The sequence below is a fragment of the Crinia signifera genome, chromosome 3 (genome assembly GCF_055691185.1).
Source record: "Crinia signifera chromosome 3, ASM5569118v1, whole genome shotgun sequence".
NCBI classification, from domain to species: domain Eukaryota; kingdom Metazoa; phylum Chordata; class Amphibia; order Anura; family Myobatrachidae; genus Crinia; species Crinia signifera.
Window position 1 is genome coordinate 49,177,425 of NC_139219.1, and position 19,972 is coordinate 49,197,396.

At 43.0% G+C, this 19,972-nt stretch overlaps 1 protein-coding gene across 1 annotated transcript; it reads right to left on the reverse strand.

The window, feature by feature from the left end:
* Positions 1-1,963: 1,963 nt before the first annotated feature.
* Positions 1,964-19,457, reverse strand: LOC146062483 (uncharacterized). Its single transcript, XM_083174609.1, has 3 exons — positions 19,364-19,457; positions 11,578-12,038; positions 1,964-2,317 (listed from the first exon to the last, which is right to left on the reverse strand). Exons 2-3 carry the CDS (start codon positions 11,968-11,970, stop codon positions 2,282-2,284), a joined length of 429 nt encoding a protein of 142 aa, XP_083030735.1. The 5' UTR covers positions 11,971-12,038; positions 19,364-19,457; the 3' UTR covers positions 1,964-2,281.
* Between the last annotated feature and the right edge of the window lie 515 nt (positions 19,458-19,972).

Consider the following 19,972-nt stretch of genomic DNA (forward strand, 5'->3'; position numbering starts at 1 on the left):
ATCACTTAAACCCGTGATATGGCATGTACTTTATTATTTGGAAGGCACCACGTATTCAAGATCCAGCAAACTTGTGTACCGACCTTTCGACATATATATATATATATATACAACAATTATCAATAATAAATGTGATAATAAATGTGATACTGACACAACTCTATATATATGTAGCAAGGAACACAATTTGAATATATTTTTATTTATTGAGGTGCTATCGGCCTGTGCTTAAATTCAAATTGATAATTGTTGGAGTGGGGGGGTGAATGTGCCTTAAAAATTGGAAAAATTCTCTAATGCAATCAGCAGCATTACAGAGTTTACCGATGCTGGCATCCCAAAGCATAGAATTCCAACAGGGGTTGATATTCATACTTACCTTCCCCCTGCCCTCCCCTAACCCTCCCTTACTAATGCTACAGCCTAACAGGGCTGGTGTAAGGCTTCTCAACACCCAAGGCAAAACTTCAACCTACTCCCCCCCCCCAAATTAAAGCAAATCACGTGGTCTTACCATCCCCAACCGGGAAGGTGGGCAAGTACCCTGCTTTCCCTAAAGGCCATCAGCATCCTCCCCTTTGCCACCCAACACAGAGTACAATGAGGGGGGGCAGCAATGTAGGGAAGTATGTCTCAAGGTAAAGTATGGAGGTGAGGTCTTAGAAGTTCCACAGCCGCCACCTGCATTAAGTACAACTAGGATTCTCATAGACATCCTTAGTTTTTTGATTTGCAGACTTGGTGGCGAAGCCCCCCCCCCCCCAGATCCCGGCGCCCTAGGCAAATGCCTAAAGCTGCCTAATGGTAGAGCCGGCCCTGCAGCCTAACACTACTTCCATGGGAGTGCCTATCCCTCCTACCCTGCCACCTAAACCTTACATTCCTGCCTCGTGGCCTAAACCTAATCTCCCTTCATGTCTAAGTACCTAACCCTCCCTCCCCACAACCTAACCCTCCTACCCCACCACCTAAACCTTACAATCCTGCCCCATGGCCTAAACCTAATCCCCCCCCCCCCCCACTTCTAAGTGCCTAACCCTCCCTCTCCGCAATCTAACCCGCCACCTAAACCTTACACTCCTGCCCCATAGCCTAAACCTAATCTCCCCCCCCCCCCCACATCTAAGTGCCTAACCCTCCCTCCTTGTAACTTAACCCCCCAGAATAACCCTACATACTGTACATTGCAAATCAGAATGATGGCAGCAGGGATTCCAGTGTCTGCACACTCATCGATGTTAGCATTCCTGTTCCAGTCTTCTAGTCACTAGTCAGAATAGCGGCATCAGTATTTTGACTGCCGGCATCCTACCAGACAGGATGCTAACTGCATCCCATTGGTACACAAGGATTATTATTATGTTATGCTTTTAGTATTTACCTTTGCTTATATAGTAAACAATATACTAGAAACACATACAGTACAAAGATCTATAGCTAAAGAATCATTTTAATAAGTAAATATTTAATAATATTCAAAAAAAATATTAGTTTAGATACTGGTGCTTACACTAACGAGGCACATTAATTGTTATATAACACTGCGTGCTGTAAAAATGATGTACACTTAAGCAAAATCCTGAAACTACAGCAACATACAACACACTGGGATGTTTTACCTTGGTGATGAATGGCACAATGATGTAATTGAAAGACCAAAGTCAGTAATTTCAAAGTAAACATGATTATATCAGAAAGCTTATATAGAGTTTCCACTGATAAGTGATTTGTAGGGAGGGGAAAAAACAAAGTATTATTTTTCTGTACTATAGCGAGCGTGTCAATGAGGCCAGAAGCATTTCTCGCTGATTTAATAACCCATCAGATCATTTAAGTCTTTTTCTATTTTTTAAGTACATTTTGTCAGACAAATGAAATGGAAAATCAACATTATCCTTTTATGAGTTGATTATGTGTAATGGAGCCTTGACAAGTGCAGCATCCTTACTCCTCTTACCTCATATTATCCAATCACTGAACATATCAGCACTAGAAACCGTCTCCTTTTCATTCCGTTTATTAAGGATTCCCCCTGCAATGCTCTGACATGGCAATCTGATTTTATTCTTTTCAAAGAAGTATTTGCAAGGTGAAAGATTGATATTCTGCTAAATATTTTACTTGTCATCGCTTTTGTGTTCTGCTAGAGTCCCGTCCCGAGACGTTGTGTGACAGATTGATTCAGTCATCACATTTTAGACAATGGAGTGACTTTCTCAAAGCCTTGATCATACTGCTCTCGTGTGGTTTCTCGGGAGAATCAGGAGGAACAATTCCATTTTCACAGGTTAACCGCCTCACCGATGCTGAAACAGAGCTACAAGAAGAATTAAAAAAAAGTTGAACAATCTGATTATTTCAGGAATTCTATTTTCAGATTCACAGATTGCTTAACCCCTTCTCTGCAGAAAGGAGAAGTTAATGTGTCCAGGCGGAACTACACATATACCCACTGACATATCAATAATGGTTGCAAGGTGTGTGATGCCCCGTATGCGGTCAATAAGTCAACAGTCAAGAGGTCAACCACTATTGGTCAACAGGCCAAGAGTCGACATGGCCTGTCGACATGGTTCAGTCAACATTTTCAAAAATATTGTTCCTCCTGATTCTCCCGAGAAACCACTCGAGAGCAGTATGATCAAGGCTTTGAAAAAGTCGACACAACCCAAATGTCGACAAGGGAAAAGGTCAACTTTAGTTTTTAATGATCTTTTTTTTTTAAATACGACTTATTCATACTTAAAGGGGCATACACACTAGAGCAAAATTGTGCTATTTTCTAAGCAATCTAGTCAGATTGTGTGTGTATGCTCCAGAGATTAGATATCTCTTTCTAACTAAATCAGTGCATGCAGTCAAAATCTAGTCAGATTGCTTAGCAAAATTGCTTAGCAAAACTGCTTAGCACAGATCTCTACGTGTGTATGCCCCTTTAATCATCCTTTTCCCATGTTGACCGTTTCCATACCGACCTTTTGCTCACGTCAACCTTTTGAACATGTCTATTTAAACCATGTTGATCTTTTCATTGTGTCAACATTTGGCCTGTACAGTCAACCAATAACAGTCGACCCATTGACTGTCGACTTAATAACTGTCCACAAAACAATCCACCCCCACTGTGCCCATGGGCCCCTAGGTCCAGTAGGGCCAACACACAGCACACCTTGCCTCAATTTAATCATACTCACCTCTCTGTCGGTCCAACACTGGCTGCACAGATCTGCAACTGCAAAAATCATGATTTGCGTGTGTCCCGGGAATGCGGAGCAGGTGCCATGTTGCCAGAGACCTGTACATTTGCAGTAAATTCTGGCACAATGCCATAGTCTACTGCATCACCGAAGAGGAGGGGAACCAATCGGAGCTTGCACACGGGCCCCCTTTTCTCTTAAAGCTCTTCTGCACATACTATATTGTATGTTCCGCAGGTTAAAGCTTGCAGTACATTTTAATAATGTGTATTGCCAGTATGAGTGCAGCGTGCTAGCAAATGTAATTGTATTGAATAGGATGAATGGCATATATTTGTGATTACAGATAGCAATGTCTATCATTTCTTATATGAAGACTCCAGGTAAACTCACAAAAATATCTTATGCTTAAGCAGTTTTGAATGTTTAGCTAATAAATAATACTTACTAATGGGCCATAACCTACACACAGCGAAGGTGGCCATGTTGAAAGCTAAACTAAAATTCACAGGAATGCATCGTACTGTATAAATGATCTGGCAACTAACATCGCTGATGCGTGTACTGATCATCCTACTGAGCATTGCTTTGTCCTAGTCGTGTCAGTGGTTCCTAGTGCTTTGAGATGGGTCGGGCATATTGGGCAAACCACAAATGATTGTCTCTAAATGTGGGCGCTTTGTGGCTGCAACAGAGTTGGGAGCAAAATGGGTTTATGTTGTTCTAAAGAGACAAGCGCAGAAAAATATATGTATACAAAGTTGGGCATGAGTAGGATGTAGCCACCTCTTCATTTGCAACTGATTGTCTTCTAGTCATCATCAGTGTTTAATTACTCCTACGCTTTACTAGGTGCAGAAGACATACCTCCAAATTGTGTATTTTGGATTATGTTCAACTGCGCATTTGAAAGAACTCCCATTACTGAGTTTTACCTTTACCCTATTATGACTCATTTACACCTCATTATCGTAAGTGTAGATGTAAATGAAATGTTTGCAAGTCTAAATCCCTCGCATTTGTGTGCGCTCAGTTATGACTTTTCACTAGGGCCGGCTCTATGGCCCTTCACAGGACACATTGATGCAAGATATGGCCCATTTATGTGACGTTCTGATAAAGAATTAAAGACTGCATTTGTCCAGAATGACCTATATGACATATCTGACAGCATTATATGCAAATGAGTTCATTATATTCAGCATGCATTCTAATAGTTTAAAAAGCAAAAGCAAATGGAAAAGCATTTAAAAAGTCAACCCGACAAGTCCTTAAAAGTCTATAACTATTTTCAGTCATGTAGTAGTACTATAAGATTGGATTCATAAAAAAAGAGAGAGGGAGTGGCGTGCATGTGTGTGTGTGTCCGTGCGCGTGCGTGTGTGCATGTGTGTGTGTGTGTGTGTGTGCGTGTGTGTTTTTGGTTCGTTTCTTGGGATTATATTAAAAAATCACCAAAACATGCAAGAACGAATCGCTCAGAATGTACATAGACAAGAAAAATAATATTTGTAGCCTTGGTTAATGTCTACAAATGCAAAGTGGCTGAAGCACTCCGACAGTGCAATGGATTCAGTGGCAGAGGTCTCTGGAAATATGGCCCATGCTGCATTTCCAGGGACATTTCTATTGCGCATGGGTGAATCACCAATAAAATGTCAGCTCTAGAACCACAGAGAGGTTGAATACAGAGAGTGTGGTTTGTGGACTCCATGATACCGGTGCCTGTGTGCACCGCACACCTTGTACCCCTTGTACCCATCATAGATACACCAATGCAAAGTAGCCAGACTTCTAAAATTAGGCAACAAAACCAAAAAGTTCAATATTAATCACAGTCCAAAAAAATATGTCAAGCGTTCCTTTCCCACAGGTTGAGGAAACCATTTAGAAGCATCAATATATCCGTAATCTTCATTTTTCACCACACTCTATGGAAATACCACAGATACAGAACACATTTTCCAATGCACAAGATGCCAGCAGGTTAAATAATATTTATAAAGAGGTGTTGCCTTTAGTTCTAGAAAAGATGTGGAAAGCGGGATGCAGTGACTCACCATTGGCCTTACTGTACTTTACAAACATCTATTCTAAGAAAAACATGTTGACAGTTCCTCTTCTCCCAGCAGGAAAGTGATGTGTGGTGCAATTCCATGCAAAGACCACATCATCGTCTACAGTTGGCAGATGATGAACAAATACTTATTAAACTGTAACTAAATCTACAAAACAGTAAATTGATGAATTACACTGGTTTATGGTTTTCCCGTTGCCAGGAAATGCAATATTTACTATATTTACACAGAAATTGGCTACTAATAGATCATTGGATGCTTACAGTCATTTAAATAAAATATATTTATTCTTTTTATGTGTCCAGTTATGCTCTAACATTAACAAGAATTGTACCCATAGACCAGTACAACACTCATATAATAAAGGTTGAGTTCCATAGTTAAGTTTTTCACTGCTAGTATCCCCTTCCCGACATTGCCTTTTATGCTAATTTTTTTTTTTTTTCCTCCTTGCGTTCAAATAAGCGTAACTTTTTTAATTTTCCGGCTATATAGACACATGAGGGCTTTTTTTTTGCGGGACAAGTTGTACTTTGTAATGGTACCATTTACTATACCGTATAATATTCTGGGGAATCAGAAAATAATTCAATGTGGGGTAAAAAAAAAAAAAAACGCCATTCCACAATTTTGCGCTGGTTACGGTTTTTTTGGAGTTCATAGTTCGTTTAAAATGATGGGTTATCTTTATTCTATGGGTCGTTACGATTCTGGTGATACCAAACTTATATAGTTTTCGTTATGTTTTACCACTAAAAAAAAAAATCGCAACTTTTACGGTTTTTCTAATTTGCGTTGCGTCGCCATGTTCTGCGGCTTATAACTTTTTTATTTTTCCACCTACGGACCTGGGTGAGGGCTCATTTTTTGCGGGCTGAAGTGTACTTTTTAATTAATTTAATTATGGGATATGGGCGACTTTCTGATCTCTTTTAGTTATTTTTTTTTGGGTACGCGATGCGACCAAAAAACGTAGTTTTGGCGTTTGGAATTATTTTCCGTTTACGCCTTTAACCGTGCGGGATAACTAATGTTATATTTTAATAGATCGGACTTTTAGGAACGCGGCGATACCAAATATGTTTTTTTTTTTTTTTTTTATTTATTTTTATTTGTGAAATGGGGAAAGGGGGGTGATTTGAACTTTTAATATTTTTTTATTTTTTTTTTATTTTTAAACTTTATTTTTTTTTTTTTTTTACTTTAACTACAAGGCCCCCTAGTGTACTTGACCACTAGGGGGCGCGATCGCCTGTACTAGGTTCAGCCATAGAGCTCTATGGCTGAACGTAGTGATTTTATGCACTTTTATTCCTATTGTGCACCTGCACCTTGACTTTGTATGCAGTTCTACTGAAAGGTCTCCGCAGGGTCGCACCTCTCAATTGGTGTGCACCCCAGGACCCCACCCCTGTATATCTAATGCCGTGTATTTCCATACACATTAGAAGGCCAGAGACCCCTTCTGCGCCTGGTGGTAGCACCCACGCCCACCTGTCCTATATATTGGTTTTAATTAGGTTCCTGACATTTCTTAGACTGCATGCAGAGCAAGGTGAGACCTGCACAAATGTTTAATGGATTATCAGATGGGGGGGTGCATTTCTGGGTTGTGGGCCCCCCTGGACTGGTGTCGCTGTTTGGCCTCAGGAGCAACACAAATTAACACTTATTTTCATTTTCATCCCTATTGTGTGTTTTATTTCAATGTAATTCATTTCTAACCTTTACCTCTCACTACTTCACCTCTCACTACTTTATCTCTCATTTTTTTACCTCTCACTTACTTATCCCTGCTATCTTTTAGCAGCCTCTCTCACTAACCTATCCTCACTTTGTTTCACTATATATTTCTTTCTTTCAGTCTTGTGTTGCCCTGGGGTCACTCAGCTGCACCATTTTGGGGTGCCCCGTGCCCTAGATTTGTACCCCGCAAAATGTTAGGGACTTGCCCGACTAATGAGGTCACCTGGTCGCGGTGGGCAAGCCGTTACTTATGGCCATAACTAAGCGAAGAACCTCGCTAAAAATGCAAAATTTTATTGCAAAAATTTTTGAAATTGGGAGTTTAATTTGTGCACCTGCACCTTGACTTTGTATGCAGTTCTACTGAAAGGTCTCCGCAGGGTCGCACCTCTCAATTGGTGTGCACCCCAGGACCCCACCCCTGTATATCTAATGCCGTGTATTTCCATACACATTAGAAGGCCAGAGACCCCTTCTGCGCCTGGTGGTAGCACCCACGCCCACCTGTCCTATATATTGGTTTTAATTAGGTTCCTGACATTTCTTAGACTGCATGCAGAGCAAGGTGAGACCTGCACAAATGTTTAATGGATTATCAGATGGGGGGGTGCATTTCTGGGTTGTGGGCCCCCCTGGACTGGTGTCGCTGTTTGGCCTCAGGAGCAACACAAATTAACACTTATTTTCATTTTCATCCCTATTGTGTGTTTTATTTCAATGTAATTCATTTCTAACCTTTACCTCTCACTACTTCACCTCTCACTACTTTATCTCTCATTTTTTTACCTCTCACTTACTTATCCCTGCTATCTTTTAGCAGCCTCTCTCACTAACCTATCCTCACTTTGTTTCACTATATATTTCTTTCTTTCAGTCTTGTGTTGCCCTGGGGTCACTCAGCTGCACCATTTTGGGGTGCCCCGTGCCCTAGATTTGTACCCCGCAAAATGTTAGGGACTTGCCCGACTAATGAGGTCACCTGGTCGCGGTGGGCAAGCCGTTACTTATGGCCATAACTAAGCGAAGAACCTCGCTAAAAATGCAAAATTTTATTGCAAAAATTTTTGAAATTGGGAGTTTAATTTGTGCACCTGCACCTTGACTTTGTATGCAGTTCTACTGAAAGGTCTCCGCAGGGTCGCACCTCTCAATTGGTGTGCACCCCAGGACCCCACCCCTGCACTTCCTATTACATCCTGCCTGAGGCAGGATGTAATAGGTATGCATACACGGCCAGCACAGGGGTCTACATTAGACCCCTGGCTACCATGGCAACCGATCGGCACCCTCCGATCTCGCTGCGGGGGGCCCCGATCGGCGCCGGAGGGGGGCGCCCCCCCTCCGATCAGCTATTTAAGCACTGCGGTCGCTTTGCCCGCGGTGCTTAAAGGGTTAAACGGCCACGATCGGCGAACTCGCCGCTCGTGGCCGTGAGAGCAGGGACCTGGCTGTAATATACAGCCATTACCTGCTCTCTGTCAAGCCAGCTCACTCCGTTAGCTGGCTTGATTTCCCCGCACCCGACATATGACGTAAATGTACGTCATATGTCGGGAAGGGGGTATAGGTACATTGAAGTTTTTCCTAGTATATTCCAACTTTTCAGAAACACAATTTTTAATGAACAAGAATAAAATCACAACATAAAATACTGTTGATTTTATGTTATTTTTGTTAGAAGATTCTATCTCAGTTAGAGATCGCTTAAGAACGTTGAGAAGCATTAACCCCTTTAGTGGTGGGGTTTTTTTTTTGGAAGCGCTCCCCACTGGGCGAGTTTTTTATGGGGAGCGCTCCCTTAAAAAAAACCACCACTGCCTCCCTGGGTCCGGGCAGCGCCGCTGCACTGTCAATCAGCGGCTGCCCGGACCTGCGCCCCCGCACTGCGTCCCTGTCCCCGGCAGCCAGCTTGTCATAAGCCGGCGCCGGGGACTTCATACAAAACCCGGAGGGGAGGGGGGAGGAGGAGGGAGCCGGAGGTGCCGCAGACGGGAGGGAGCAGCAGCGCTGCCCAGCTCTAAACAGTGGCAATCCCGAGAATTTTACGGGCTTGCCAGACTGGGCACAGCCCGGAAAATTCTCGGGATTGCCACTGAAGGGGTTAAAAATACTAACTGGAAAACTAAGGTACTTGTTTCCTAGCACGGCCACACCGATTTACATCGGGGTGGTCGTGTCGGAAAAATCGGATCGATCGCATCGCATGCGATTTGGTCGCATGCGATGCGATCGACGCGACCGACCGATTTTCGACCCGATTTTTTCATTGAATGAAATGTAAATCGGGTCCCTGGGACCCTATTTTACATTGGATTCAATGTAAAATATTCCCAACCCCCCCAAATTTAACGGCGTACACCCCACCCCACGATAGACGCCAACCCGAAGCGTGGCGAGCGCAGCGAGCCCGCGAGGGGCGGCGGTGCGCGTCCTCCGACCTTTTCATTCCCCTACTATCCACGTCGGCGTGGAGTTGAGAATAGAATAGTGTGGCGAGCGCAGCGAGCCACCGAGCCCGAAGCGTGGCGAGCGCAGCGAGCCCCGCGAGGGGACGCGTATACCTGTGAAGTTATACGCGTCACCTCGCGGGGCTCGCTGCGCTCGCCACGCTTCGGGCTCGGTGGCTCGCTGCGCTCGCCACACTATTCTATTCTCAACTCCACGCCGACGTGGATAGTAGGGGAATGAAAAGGTCGGAGGACGTGCACCGCCGCCCTTCGCGGGCTCGCTGCGCTCGCCACGCTTCGGGTTGGCGTCTATCGTGGGGTGACGACGGGGACATCTATAATGTGAAATGGGTCATATTGGCCCATTTCACATTTTTCACATTTTTTCACGATTTCAATGTTAAAAAATATTTTAACATTGAAGCCTATGGAAAAATCGGGGGCATCGCGTCGGGACCAATGTTAATGGTCCCGACCGACGCGATGCCCCCGATATTTTACCTTTCCCGACACGATTTCAATGTTAAAATATTTTTTAACATTGAAGCCTATGGAAATATCGGGGGCATCGCGTCGGTCGCGTCGGGACCAATGTTAATGGTCCCGACCGACGCGATGCCCCCGATATTGTGTCCTAGCCGGCAAAATGGACCTGATTTCAAAGGAAATCGGATCCATCTTATGGATCGTGTACCTTAACTTAAAGGTACACGATCCATAAGATTGTGGCCGTGCTAGGAAACAAGTACCAAAACTAATATTCAATGTTATTAAATACACTAGCCAACAAAAAAACTACTTTTTATTTGCTTCTTTTACAAAAAATAGACATTTTTTACTAAATTTGGGTCAGGAAAACCGAATATGACCTTAGAATTTGTTTATTACAGTAGCTCTAGTTTTTTAGATACACTGCTTGTGATACATGTACTTCTGTAGTAAAAAACAATATTATATTAATATGATATCTGTACACAACAGAAGTAGCAATTGTTTTATTTCAATCTATGTACAGGTAAATTAGCAGAAAATAATATAACAAGCCTTGCTATTTCGTATGACGACCTATTTATGAGTGCACCTTCGTTTTGCTTGTTGTTTGTACTCTTGTCCTGGAGCATCTCTTGTCACCGTCCAACAGTAGTCTGCAAGCATGGAAACATCCCATTTACCCTAATACCTTCGTTCCATAGTTTAAATATCTAGGTGGAATCTCGCACCATGCTCATCACTTACTGCCAGGGCTGGCAACAGAAATCTTGGGGCCATGTAAAATTATATTTCTGGGGCCCCCACCTAATCCCAAATCCACACAACCCTCTTCTGTACGAGCCTCATTTCTCCAGATCCTGCTTTCAGGTGCGGACTTCTCTCCTTCTCCGTCCTGTTGGCCTGGCTTCTGGCTGCTGCCTTCTGCTGGCCTGTCACTTTCACAAAAGAACGTCGAGCACTACAAGCAGGCACAGAACAGACGACCCGCACATGTGCTATAAAGTACAGGAGCCAGAGACTGAGGCTACAGTGCCAGCGGCGGGTATGGCACACACATGTGCACACACAGAGTAGATGGCTCTGAGCACCGAACGGCAAGGCACACACACAGTAGACAGCAGTGGCACACAGTGAGTCAGACTCAGCCACACACAGATGGTGCACAGTAGACGGCCTGGCCACGAGGGTCACTGACAGGCCAGCGACAGTGATGGGGCATGGAAGCTCTGGGGTCCTTGAGATTGCTGCGGCCCATCACACTTGTCCCCCTTGACCTCCCTGTCTCCTGCCCTGCTTACTGCACTACAATTCTGAGGCAAGAAGTCCAGATGAGAATCGAGAAAATGAATTTTGAGCGACATATATGAGTAACATATATATTGAGTAACAAAATATGGCTGACAATAACTCAGGATACCTGTACTAAGGATTGCCAACATACAATTTATTTAAATAAAAAAAATCCATCTGGCATCTGCACTGTATCTTCCACTCTTCAACCATATGACCAAATGCCTAATTGGCTCAAAAGTGCTCGCTACCATATGGAGCAGTGAACAATTTTGTGCAACAGTGGCACGGCTATTTGCCACGGATCACTGCGGTTCCGCTACTCACCCATCCATTCCTGTTGGCAACTTTCCTTAGGACTGAGGAGGCCAGGGGAGCATGGAAAGAGGGCGGGCGGCTGTGCAGGTCCCGGCAGCAACCCAGCACAGGTAGGGGAAGCTGAGTGAGATCCCAGCATGGCGCCACCATATTATTTGAAGGCAAAACTGTGATTTTGCCAGGAGAGGCTCGTTCTGACTTCACGGTTTGAGCAGCCAATGACAGCAGTCCTCGGTCCATAAAAGGGATCTGCCTAGGCAGCTCAGGGACAGTACAAAGATCAGTTCTGGTCAGCATCCTTGGCTTCTCCCTGGCTCCAGGTTCCACGCTATCCAGTCTGCCTGAGTTTTGCTGTACATCCAGACTCTGCTCAGTCCTCCGTTTCAGCCCGCTCAGTTGCATAGCCCATGTTGCTGATTCCTGCTTGGTCTGCCTCCTGTCTCCTAGCTTCCCCCCAAAGTTGTCCTGCTCTGTTGGTGCAAAATAAAAACCATTACCAGTGGATAGAATAATGCGAGGCACATTTGCACATAGTAAGAAAATTCACGTTTCTACAGCTCTATAATGACTAGCTTGTGTCTGCTTGAACCTCCATATGGTGAAAGGGTATGGGTCATAGTGTCGGCACTATGAGGGTCAACATCATTAGGTCGACCAAAAATATATCAACATGGCTATGATCTACAGGGTTGGAAGGTCGACCAAACATTACAGATGTAGCTGACCTCATCCTTTGCCGGTGCCCACCAGATCACCTTCTCTGGCGAGCGCCGGTGACAGGGACCTGGGACGCACGTGTGTCTCACACGCACATGCGTCCCAATATCACAGCTGCTGGGCAGCCTCTCCCTGCCCATCTCCGCTTCAGGGAGATGCTGCCCCATTTTGGGGGGGGCAGGGTGACGAGGGGGACCGGCGGCGACAGCGGGGGAGGCGGCGGGGACCTGCGGCTCCATCTGTAGGTCGATAATCGGAAGGTCAACAGTCAAATGGTCAACATGAGTTTCGAATTTCGATGTAAGTCAACATGGACACCAGGTAACCGCTGCGCTCGCCATGCTTCAGGCACACTATTATATTCTTCCTCCACGCCCTAGAGGAGGGTAGGATATGAAATACCGCCTGTTGGCACAAGTCAGCTCAAAAAGACTTAAAAACTCATGTTGACCTTTTGTCTGTCAACCTTCCCATTATTGACCTAATGCTTGTATTGACCTTCTGACCCTGTCAACCTTAGCCATGTCAACCTATTTCATGTGTTGACCTCATCCCTGTCGACCTTTAGTGGTCGGTCGAATGTAGTGTATGTTGACTTTCAAAGTGTCAACCTAACGTCCGTTTCCCGTTGTGAAATGTTTTCAGAATTATTCACTTTAATCTTTTAATAACAGAATATCACACAGAACAAGTGGTGAACAATATGTTATATTTCTAGTCATTTCCATTTTAAAGCATCATAAAGAGAGTGAGCTGGGTCTTAATGTGTGGCAGGCCTGTTAGCTTAGTGAATAGTTGAAATTGAGTGGTTTTGCAAAGAAAAGGTCAGACATATGTCGGTACTTAACTTATTGATTTTTTTCATATAAATAAAATTGCTGCATGACTTACAGTGACTGTGGAGCTTGAATGTTCAATATTGGTCTTAAGTATTTTTATTGCAAGTCACGGCTGGTGCAAGGGTGCACTGATCAGTGCTGGGTAAAGGCTTTGGAAGGGCACTTAAGCTAAGGGGATCATATTGGTCTAAAATAAAGACCATTGTGTCATTATCAGGGGAGTACTGCAACTGCTATTCATAAAGCATGGAGAGCCTGGGGCAGCCCTGCATCTGGTAGAGCCCGGCATTTCCAAGAGCCCAGCATCTCAGAGCTCAGAATCTTAAAGAGCCCAGTATCTTAGAGCCCAGCATCTTATAGTCCAGCATCTTGGAGAACTCAGCATCTCAGAGTCCAGCATCACAGAGATCCCATTATCTCCGAAAGCCCAGCATATCAGAGCCCAGCTTCCCAGAGAGCCCAGCATATTAGCGCCTAGCATCTCAGAGAGCCGAGCATCTAAGAAAGCCCAGCCCCTCAGAGAGGCCAGCATCTTGGGTAGCCCAGCATCTTAGAGCACAGCATCTTATAGGCCAGCATCTTGGAGAACTCAGCATCCTAAAGCCTAGCATCTCAGAGAGCCTAACATTGCGGATGCTGTCACAGAGAAGGGAGAGCGTGGAGGCAGAGGCCGGTGCCAGAAGACTACACCCTTTCTACATGAGGTTCTGCCCCTCACTATAAAGCTTCACCCCTTTTTTTGGATGGAGCAATGTTAACAATACAAACATTGGATCTGAAAGCGTTTATTATATTAGCAGTGCAGTAGCTAAAAGTAAAACATCAGAAAAGGTATTCCGTACATTCCATTTATGATCAAATAAAAAGTTGACTGATTATTTTTTTATTATAGTTGATGTCTACTTTGATTAAGGATTTTGGGTGAGATGCATAGGCGTGCGCAGCCCCTTTTCTTAGGGGGTGCACCATTGGAGGGGCGTGGCCATCACTACCTAATGGGCGTGTCCATCATCGCCTATTATTACACATAATGCAACCCACTAATGCCCATCAGACATAATGCCACGCACAATAATGCCCATCACAAATGCCATACACCGTAATGCCCATTACACATAATCAGGGCTTAAAAAAATATTAGTAAAACAGGGACAATAGGGACTGTGCGCGTCAAAGGCGCGCGCCAAAAATTTACACCGTAATGCATATTACACATCACATAGCCACCACATTCCATAATGCCCATTACACGTTACGCCTCACACCGTGATGACCATTACACGTTACGCCTCACACCGTGATGCCCATTACAGGTTACAACTCACACAGTGATGCCCATTACACGTTACGCCTCACACCGTGATGCCCATTACAGGTTACCCCTCACACCATGATGCCCATTACAGGTTACTCCTCACACCGTGATGCCCATTACACGTTACGCCTCACACCGTGATGCCCATTACAGGTTACGCCTCACACCGTGATGCCCATTACAGGTTACGCCTCACACCATGATGCCCATTACAGGTTACCCCTCACACCGTGATGCCCATTACAGGTTACCCCTCACAACAACATATCCCCAATTGTCTCTTGAATTTTTTAATTTATTTTTTCAAGAGTGTCGCTGTTATGTGCTTTTTTATTTGTTTTCTTTGCCAACACACCTCATCTATTTAAGCTGTAAATTGAATCTAAAAGGTATATTAAAATAGCCGTGGAGACAGGTTATTACATTTAATCTGCACCCAAAACAGAGGATCATGTAAACTGTGGAATCATTAGGTTTCCCATACATGAGGGTAGATGATTTTGCTATTTTATCACAAACTGTACCCGTTAAAGCTTCTTAAGAAAAAAATCAAAAGAAGAGGTTGTGAAGATACAGTATTCATGTAGTATTTTGTTAATGTGTTTTTTTTGGGGGGGGCATCCCCATGAAAACACTGGGCAATCCCCTGGGAACGCAAGCAGGCCAATGCCTGCCAGGGGTGGGCAGCTGACATCACATGACGTCAGCGCCCCACCCCCTCTTCAACAGACTCCGACAAAAATAAAACGTTTAAACTGAATTTTATTTCCGAATGGGAGAGAAAACATTCGATAATCAGCTACCATCGAATGATTTCTCTCCCCTTCGGCCGCATGCGAAGGGATGTGGTCGCGTGCATCCCCTCACATGGTACAAGGATATTTAGCAGAGTGTGGGGGGGTGGCACCAGGGAGGTGGGCGTTCAGCCGGGCAGTGGGCAGCGTCAAGGGGCTTGCTAGGCAGTGAACGGCCGCTGCATAATAAGCCAACCTGAATCACCCCCTTTGCTTCTTGCTTTCACTCAGTCGTATACTGAAAGTCCTTTAAATTGCCTAATTTATATTGCGGTTTCTAAAGCGTATATATATATATATATTTTTCTCTTTTAGAAAAAATGTAACCTTTTATCTCGCAAAAGTTATATTTATAACATTTAAAAATATTTTGAATTCTGTTTTTTGATACACAGAAAAATAATGAACCTCTGGGAAAACCATCAATTTAATAGCATCTTAGTACTTACGATATCATCCTTTTACAAGTCATTTAGAATAATACATGAAATAATAATGAAAATGTAGTAATTAAAACAACGTATCTTGACCCTTCTGATTAACTACTGCTAACCTTCCAGTCAATAGCCTTCTTATGTCTCCTACTAGGGTTTTATTTTAGCAGAAAATGACACGCACAACCATTTATTTGGCTTAAAGAACACATTAATTTATCTGCTTTATAGAATTTAAACATCTGACGAATGTCACTGGCGCTGATTTTATTCATCAGTTAATTGGTTCACCACCTGGAGCTGAGGCAGTTATATATGCAGCTTTTAAAACATTCGGAAAAGGATCTCAATTATTCTTTAATTTGTTCCTTGAATTTAAAGTAGGGAAGGCTGGTTTAATCAAACATTGTCTCAATCCCATTGGGACATGTCTAGTTACCTTATAACAAGGTAAGCTTTCATTTAATCATATGATATGATAATTCCCCACTTTCAGTTTGGCAATCCTGTTACTTACAATCAATTTTCAAGATAAAAAAAAAATAAACATTGTCTGTTTCTTGAAATCCCAGTAGAGAAAATGGCCCTTTTTAGCGAGTCGCTGTTAATACAACACAGTGAATTTCTCCACAGGAAACCTATAAACTGGATAATTTGACAATTCTGATCAGCTCGATGCCGCTTTTCACCAGTCTTTTTTGGCATGCCAGGACGCCAATAATGAGAACACCCACTGACAGATAGGACAACATCTACAGTCAACCATTCAGAATGTTGCCATTCATCTAAAAAAAATGGACTGGAAAGTAATAGAAATTAAGTCCCCAGATATTTCGCTACTGTTTAAAAAAAAATCTAAACAGTGAGTGAAATTTACTTATAAGTTGTTGACAGTGAGAAAAACCATATGAAGCACATGTTTAAGATTTCATATATCAAAATCTATAATAATAAAAAAGTAACCTCCTGCAATACCAGGAGATTAATAGTGCATTGCACTGGACAAAAACAGGGATTCTTTTCAAGTGGGGTGTAGGCTTTTTTTTACAGTTCAGTTATGTTAATCTAAGCCTCTGGTAGAGAGACACATAATATTAATAATAATACTAGTAGTAGAAATAATAATAATAAAAGTAGTAGTGGGCAGGATGGCAAACCTAGGCAGAATCCCCTCTTGACCAGATACCCTGGTAGTTGTCATCCTAGCAGGCCTTTAGTTAATTCAGGATAAATAACTTACAACTACTGTATGTTGGTAAGTATGGGGGGAATTCAATTAGATGTGAGTTTGCTCCTGAAATCTGAATTGCATTGCTTATTACATTTGCAATTCAATTCCAAACCACTTGCACAACTCCCACCTGGGATGAGGGATACAAAGACATGAAACATAGCCAATTGCTGTAGAAATCTTAAAACATTCATCCAAAATAACTCAGGAGAGGATGTGGAAACACTACAAAGTGACTTAAATAAACTGGAAAGGCAGGTGGAAAATGCAGTTTAACGTTGAAAAATGTAAAGTAATTAATTATGGGAATAAAAATGAACAAGCTAATTATGGGCTAAATGGAGTTATTATAGGGAATTCTGCTGTAGAGAAGGACTTGGGGGTCATCATAGATGAAAAATTGGGTAATAGTGCCCACTGCTTAGGTGCAGCAGCAAAGCAAACAGGACACTGGCATGCATTAAATGGGGAATGGATTCAAGGGATGTCAATGTGATAGTGTCTCTTTACAAAGCATTGGTGAGACCACACTTGGAATACTGTGTTCAGTTCTGGTCACTGCACCTTAAAAGGGACATAAATGAATTGGAACAGGTACAGAGAAGGGCGACTAAGCTAGTAAAAGGTCTTGAATCACTAGACTACAAAGATAGTTTAACCAGGCTGAATATGTTTTCACTGGAGAAACAGAGGTTGAGAGGTGATATGATTAGTATGTTCAAATACAGGATTGGGAATCATATGGAACTGGGAGATGATTTGTTCACTAACAGGCCTATACTTAGGACACAAGGGCATGTACTAAGGCTTGAGGAAAATAAATTATGTACTGAATTAAGAAGAGAATTCTTCACCATTAGAGCAGTAACATTCTGGAACTCATTGCCGGTGGGGGTGGTTACAGCAACTACTGTTAATGAATTTAAACCAAACTGGATGCATTTTTGGCCACTAAAGGGAATCCTATAGATATGACTTACTCAAGTCAATAGTTACAAGTTAGATAGGTTGAACTCGATGGACGAACATCTTTTTTCAGCCTTAATTACTATGTTACCATGTTACTTATCTATTGTTATGAGCCACCTCCGGCGGTTCTGTGTTACTGTAGCCTGACTTCTGTATGTGCAGTCCCACCTGTCATAATCAGGCCATTAACACTCTGCCTGTGTGTTTGACTGTCCAGCTGCATTGATTAGGAGGCGTGTCCTTTCTGGTTGTTTTCATTGGGAGTTGCTCCCTATATTTCCTAGACTGCCCTAAGCTATGTGCTGGTTATACTGCTAGTTTCTAGTGCTATTACTGGTCATACCCGATTACTACTGTATTTCCTGAATTATCTGTTTCTTTGCATTCACTGTGCCTGTTATTTTGCATATACTGTGCACTCCAGCCTGTATGTACCATACCTCCCAACATGACCCACTCCAGGAGGGACACAATGCTCTGCTTCTGGACTTCCCTCTTAATTTATAATTGCCATCACCTGTGGTTACACATCGTTCTTTTCAAATAGCCTGTTCAACACAAGTGAGGGCAATCATACATTAAGAGGGAAGTCCAGGAACCGAGCATTGTGTCCCTCCTGGAGAGGGTGATGTTGGGAGGTATGTCTACCTGCTATGATAGGGCTCCTGTTTGTCACCCTGTGGGTGGATCTGTTCCCTTAATGTATATGCTCTGAAAAAGTTTATTTGTGTCACCCGTCTGATTTACCTATGTCCTTTATGCACCCACACTTGTTGAGCTTCAGTTTATTTACCCCCCCCCCCCCCAGCCTATCACTTGGGTAGCTATTCCACCATCTATGCACCTAGATATAGCGCTAAGGACCCCAATATACAGAGAAGTCTTGACGACGGCTTGGCAGCTTACATATAAATGTACGCAAATATATGTAACCAATATCTCTGAATTATATTATCATGTAGTGTTCTAGACTGGCTATTAATACCATTCAGTGAGCTGAGGGAAACCATGTATTGCTTACTTACTCAGTATTACCCCTCCTTTTCATGCACCTGAATGGTATTTCTAAACTAATTGAGCCCTTGGCACTATATATATATATATATATATATATATATATATATATATATATATATATATATATATATATATAGACGTGCAGAGGTGCGGCACTCCTGGTATAAATGAAGACTCGCAGTCAGGAAACTGTAACAACGTTTCAGTTCATTAGAGAACTTGTTTGGAGTGCCAGAGCATCGATGGATGTATGTATATATATATATATATATATATATACATATACAAGTAGAAAAAAGATGCGGCACTCAAAGGGTCTTCATATAAATATATTCAAAGGTTTTTGCTCAGAAAAGTACAAGCAACATGGGATTTAGCCCCGACGTTTCAATGCCCACACTGGCATTTTTCTCAAGGGCCCATGTGATGCTAAAACAGTTCAAACACAAAATGACAGAATGCATAAATTTTATACTAACCTTGCCGGGTGCTGGGCGGGAGCCGGGTGCAGCGTGGAGCGGTACTCACGTTTCCGTGTGTCCGCCCGTCCACTGCTGATGACGTCTGCCTGGCTTGGTTTCTCCGTTACCTAGGTGACTGAATCCGTTGCCGGAGCGTCACTGCGGGGTTCGGTCTACCTCTGCCTGCAATCGCCTCGCCGGCTCCCTGCCCAGCACAGAGCTGCAATTTAAACAAAATGGAACATGGGCACAATGTGAAGCACTACATATAATGTTAATGATACCATGTTAATAATACTGCTATGATGATACATGCGAAGAGGGCATGATAAAGGGACGTTACTGCCATACTTATATACAATACGTAAATGCTTCATTTAGAATTAATATGCTGACATGATAGATTCAATAGCGACTAATTCAAGGGGAATGATTAAGAGGAATAGAGTTGAAATTTTGCAGGAAAGACACTCTATAGTGGTGAAATGTTAGGGTAATAAAGGTTTGAAATGTAGCAGAGAAGACATACTTAAGTGGTGAAAAAAGATTGGTTTCGGATGTTTCCGAAGCCATATACGGCTAATGTTAGTTGCCTCTAGAAAGCAGAGGCGTAGGGAGGGCGGAGCC

Coding starts and splice junctions, on each gene's coding strand:
- LOC146062483 (XM_083174609.1), bottom strand. CDS start 11,970: ATGCAACTGAGCGGGCTGAAACGGAGGACTGAGCAGAGTCTGGATGTA. Junction 2,318..11,577: donor TTGCCAACAGGAATGGATGG/GTGAGTAGCGGA, acceptor TTCTTCTTGTAG/CTCTGTTTCAGCATCGGTGA.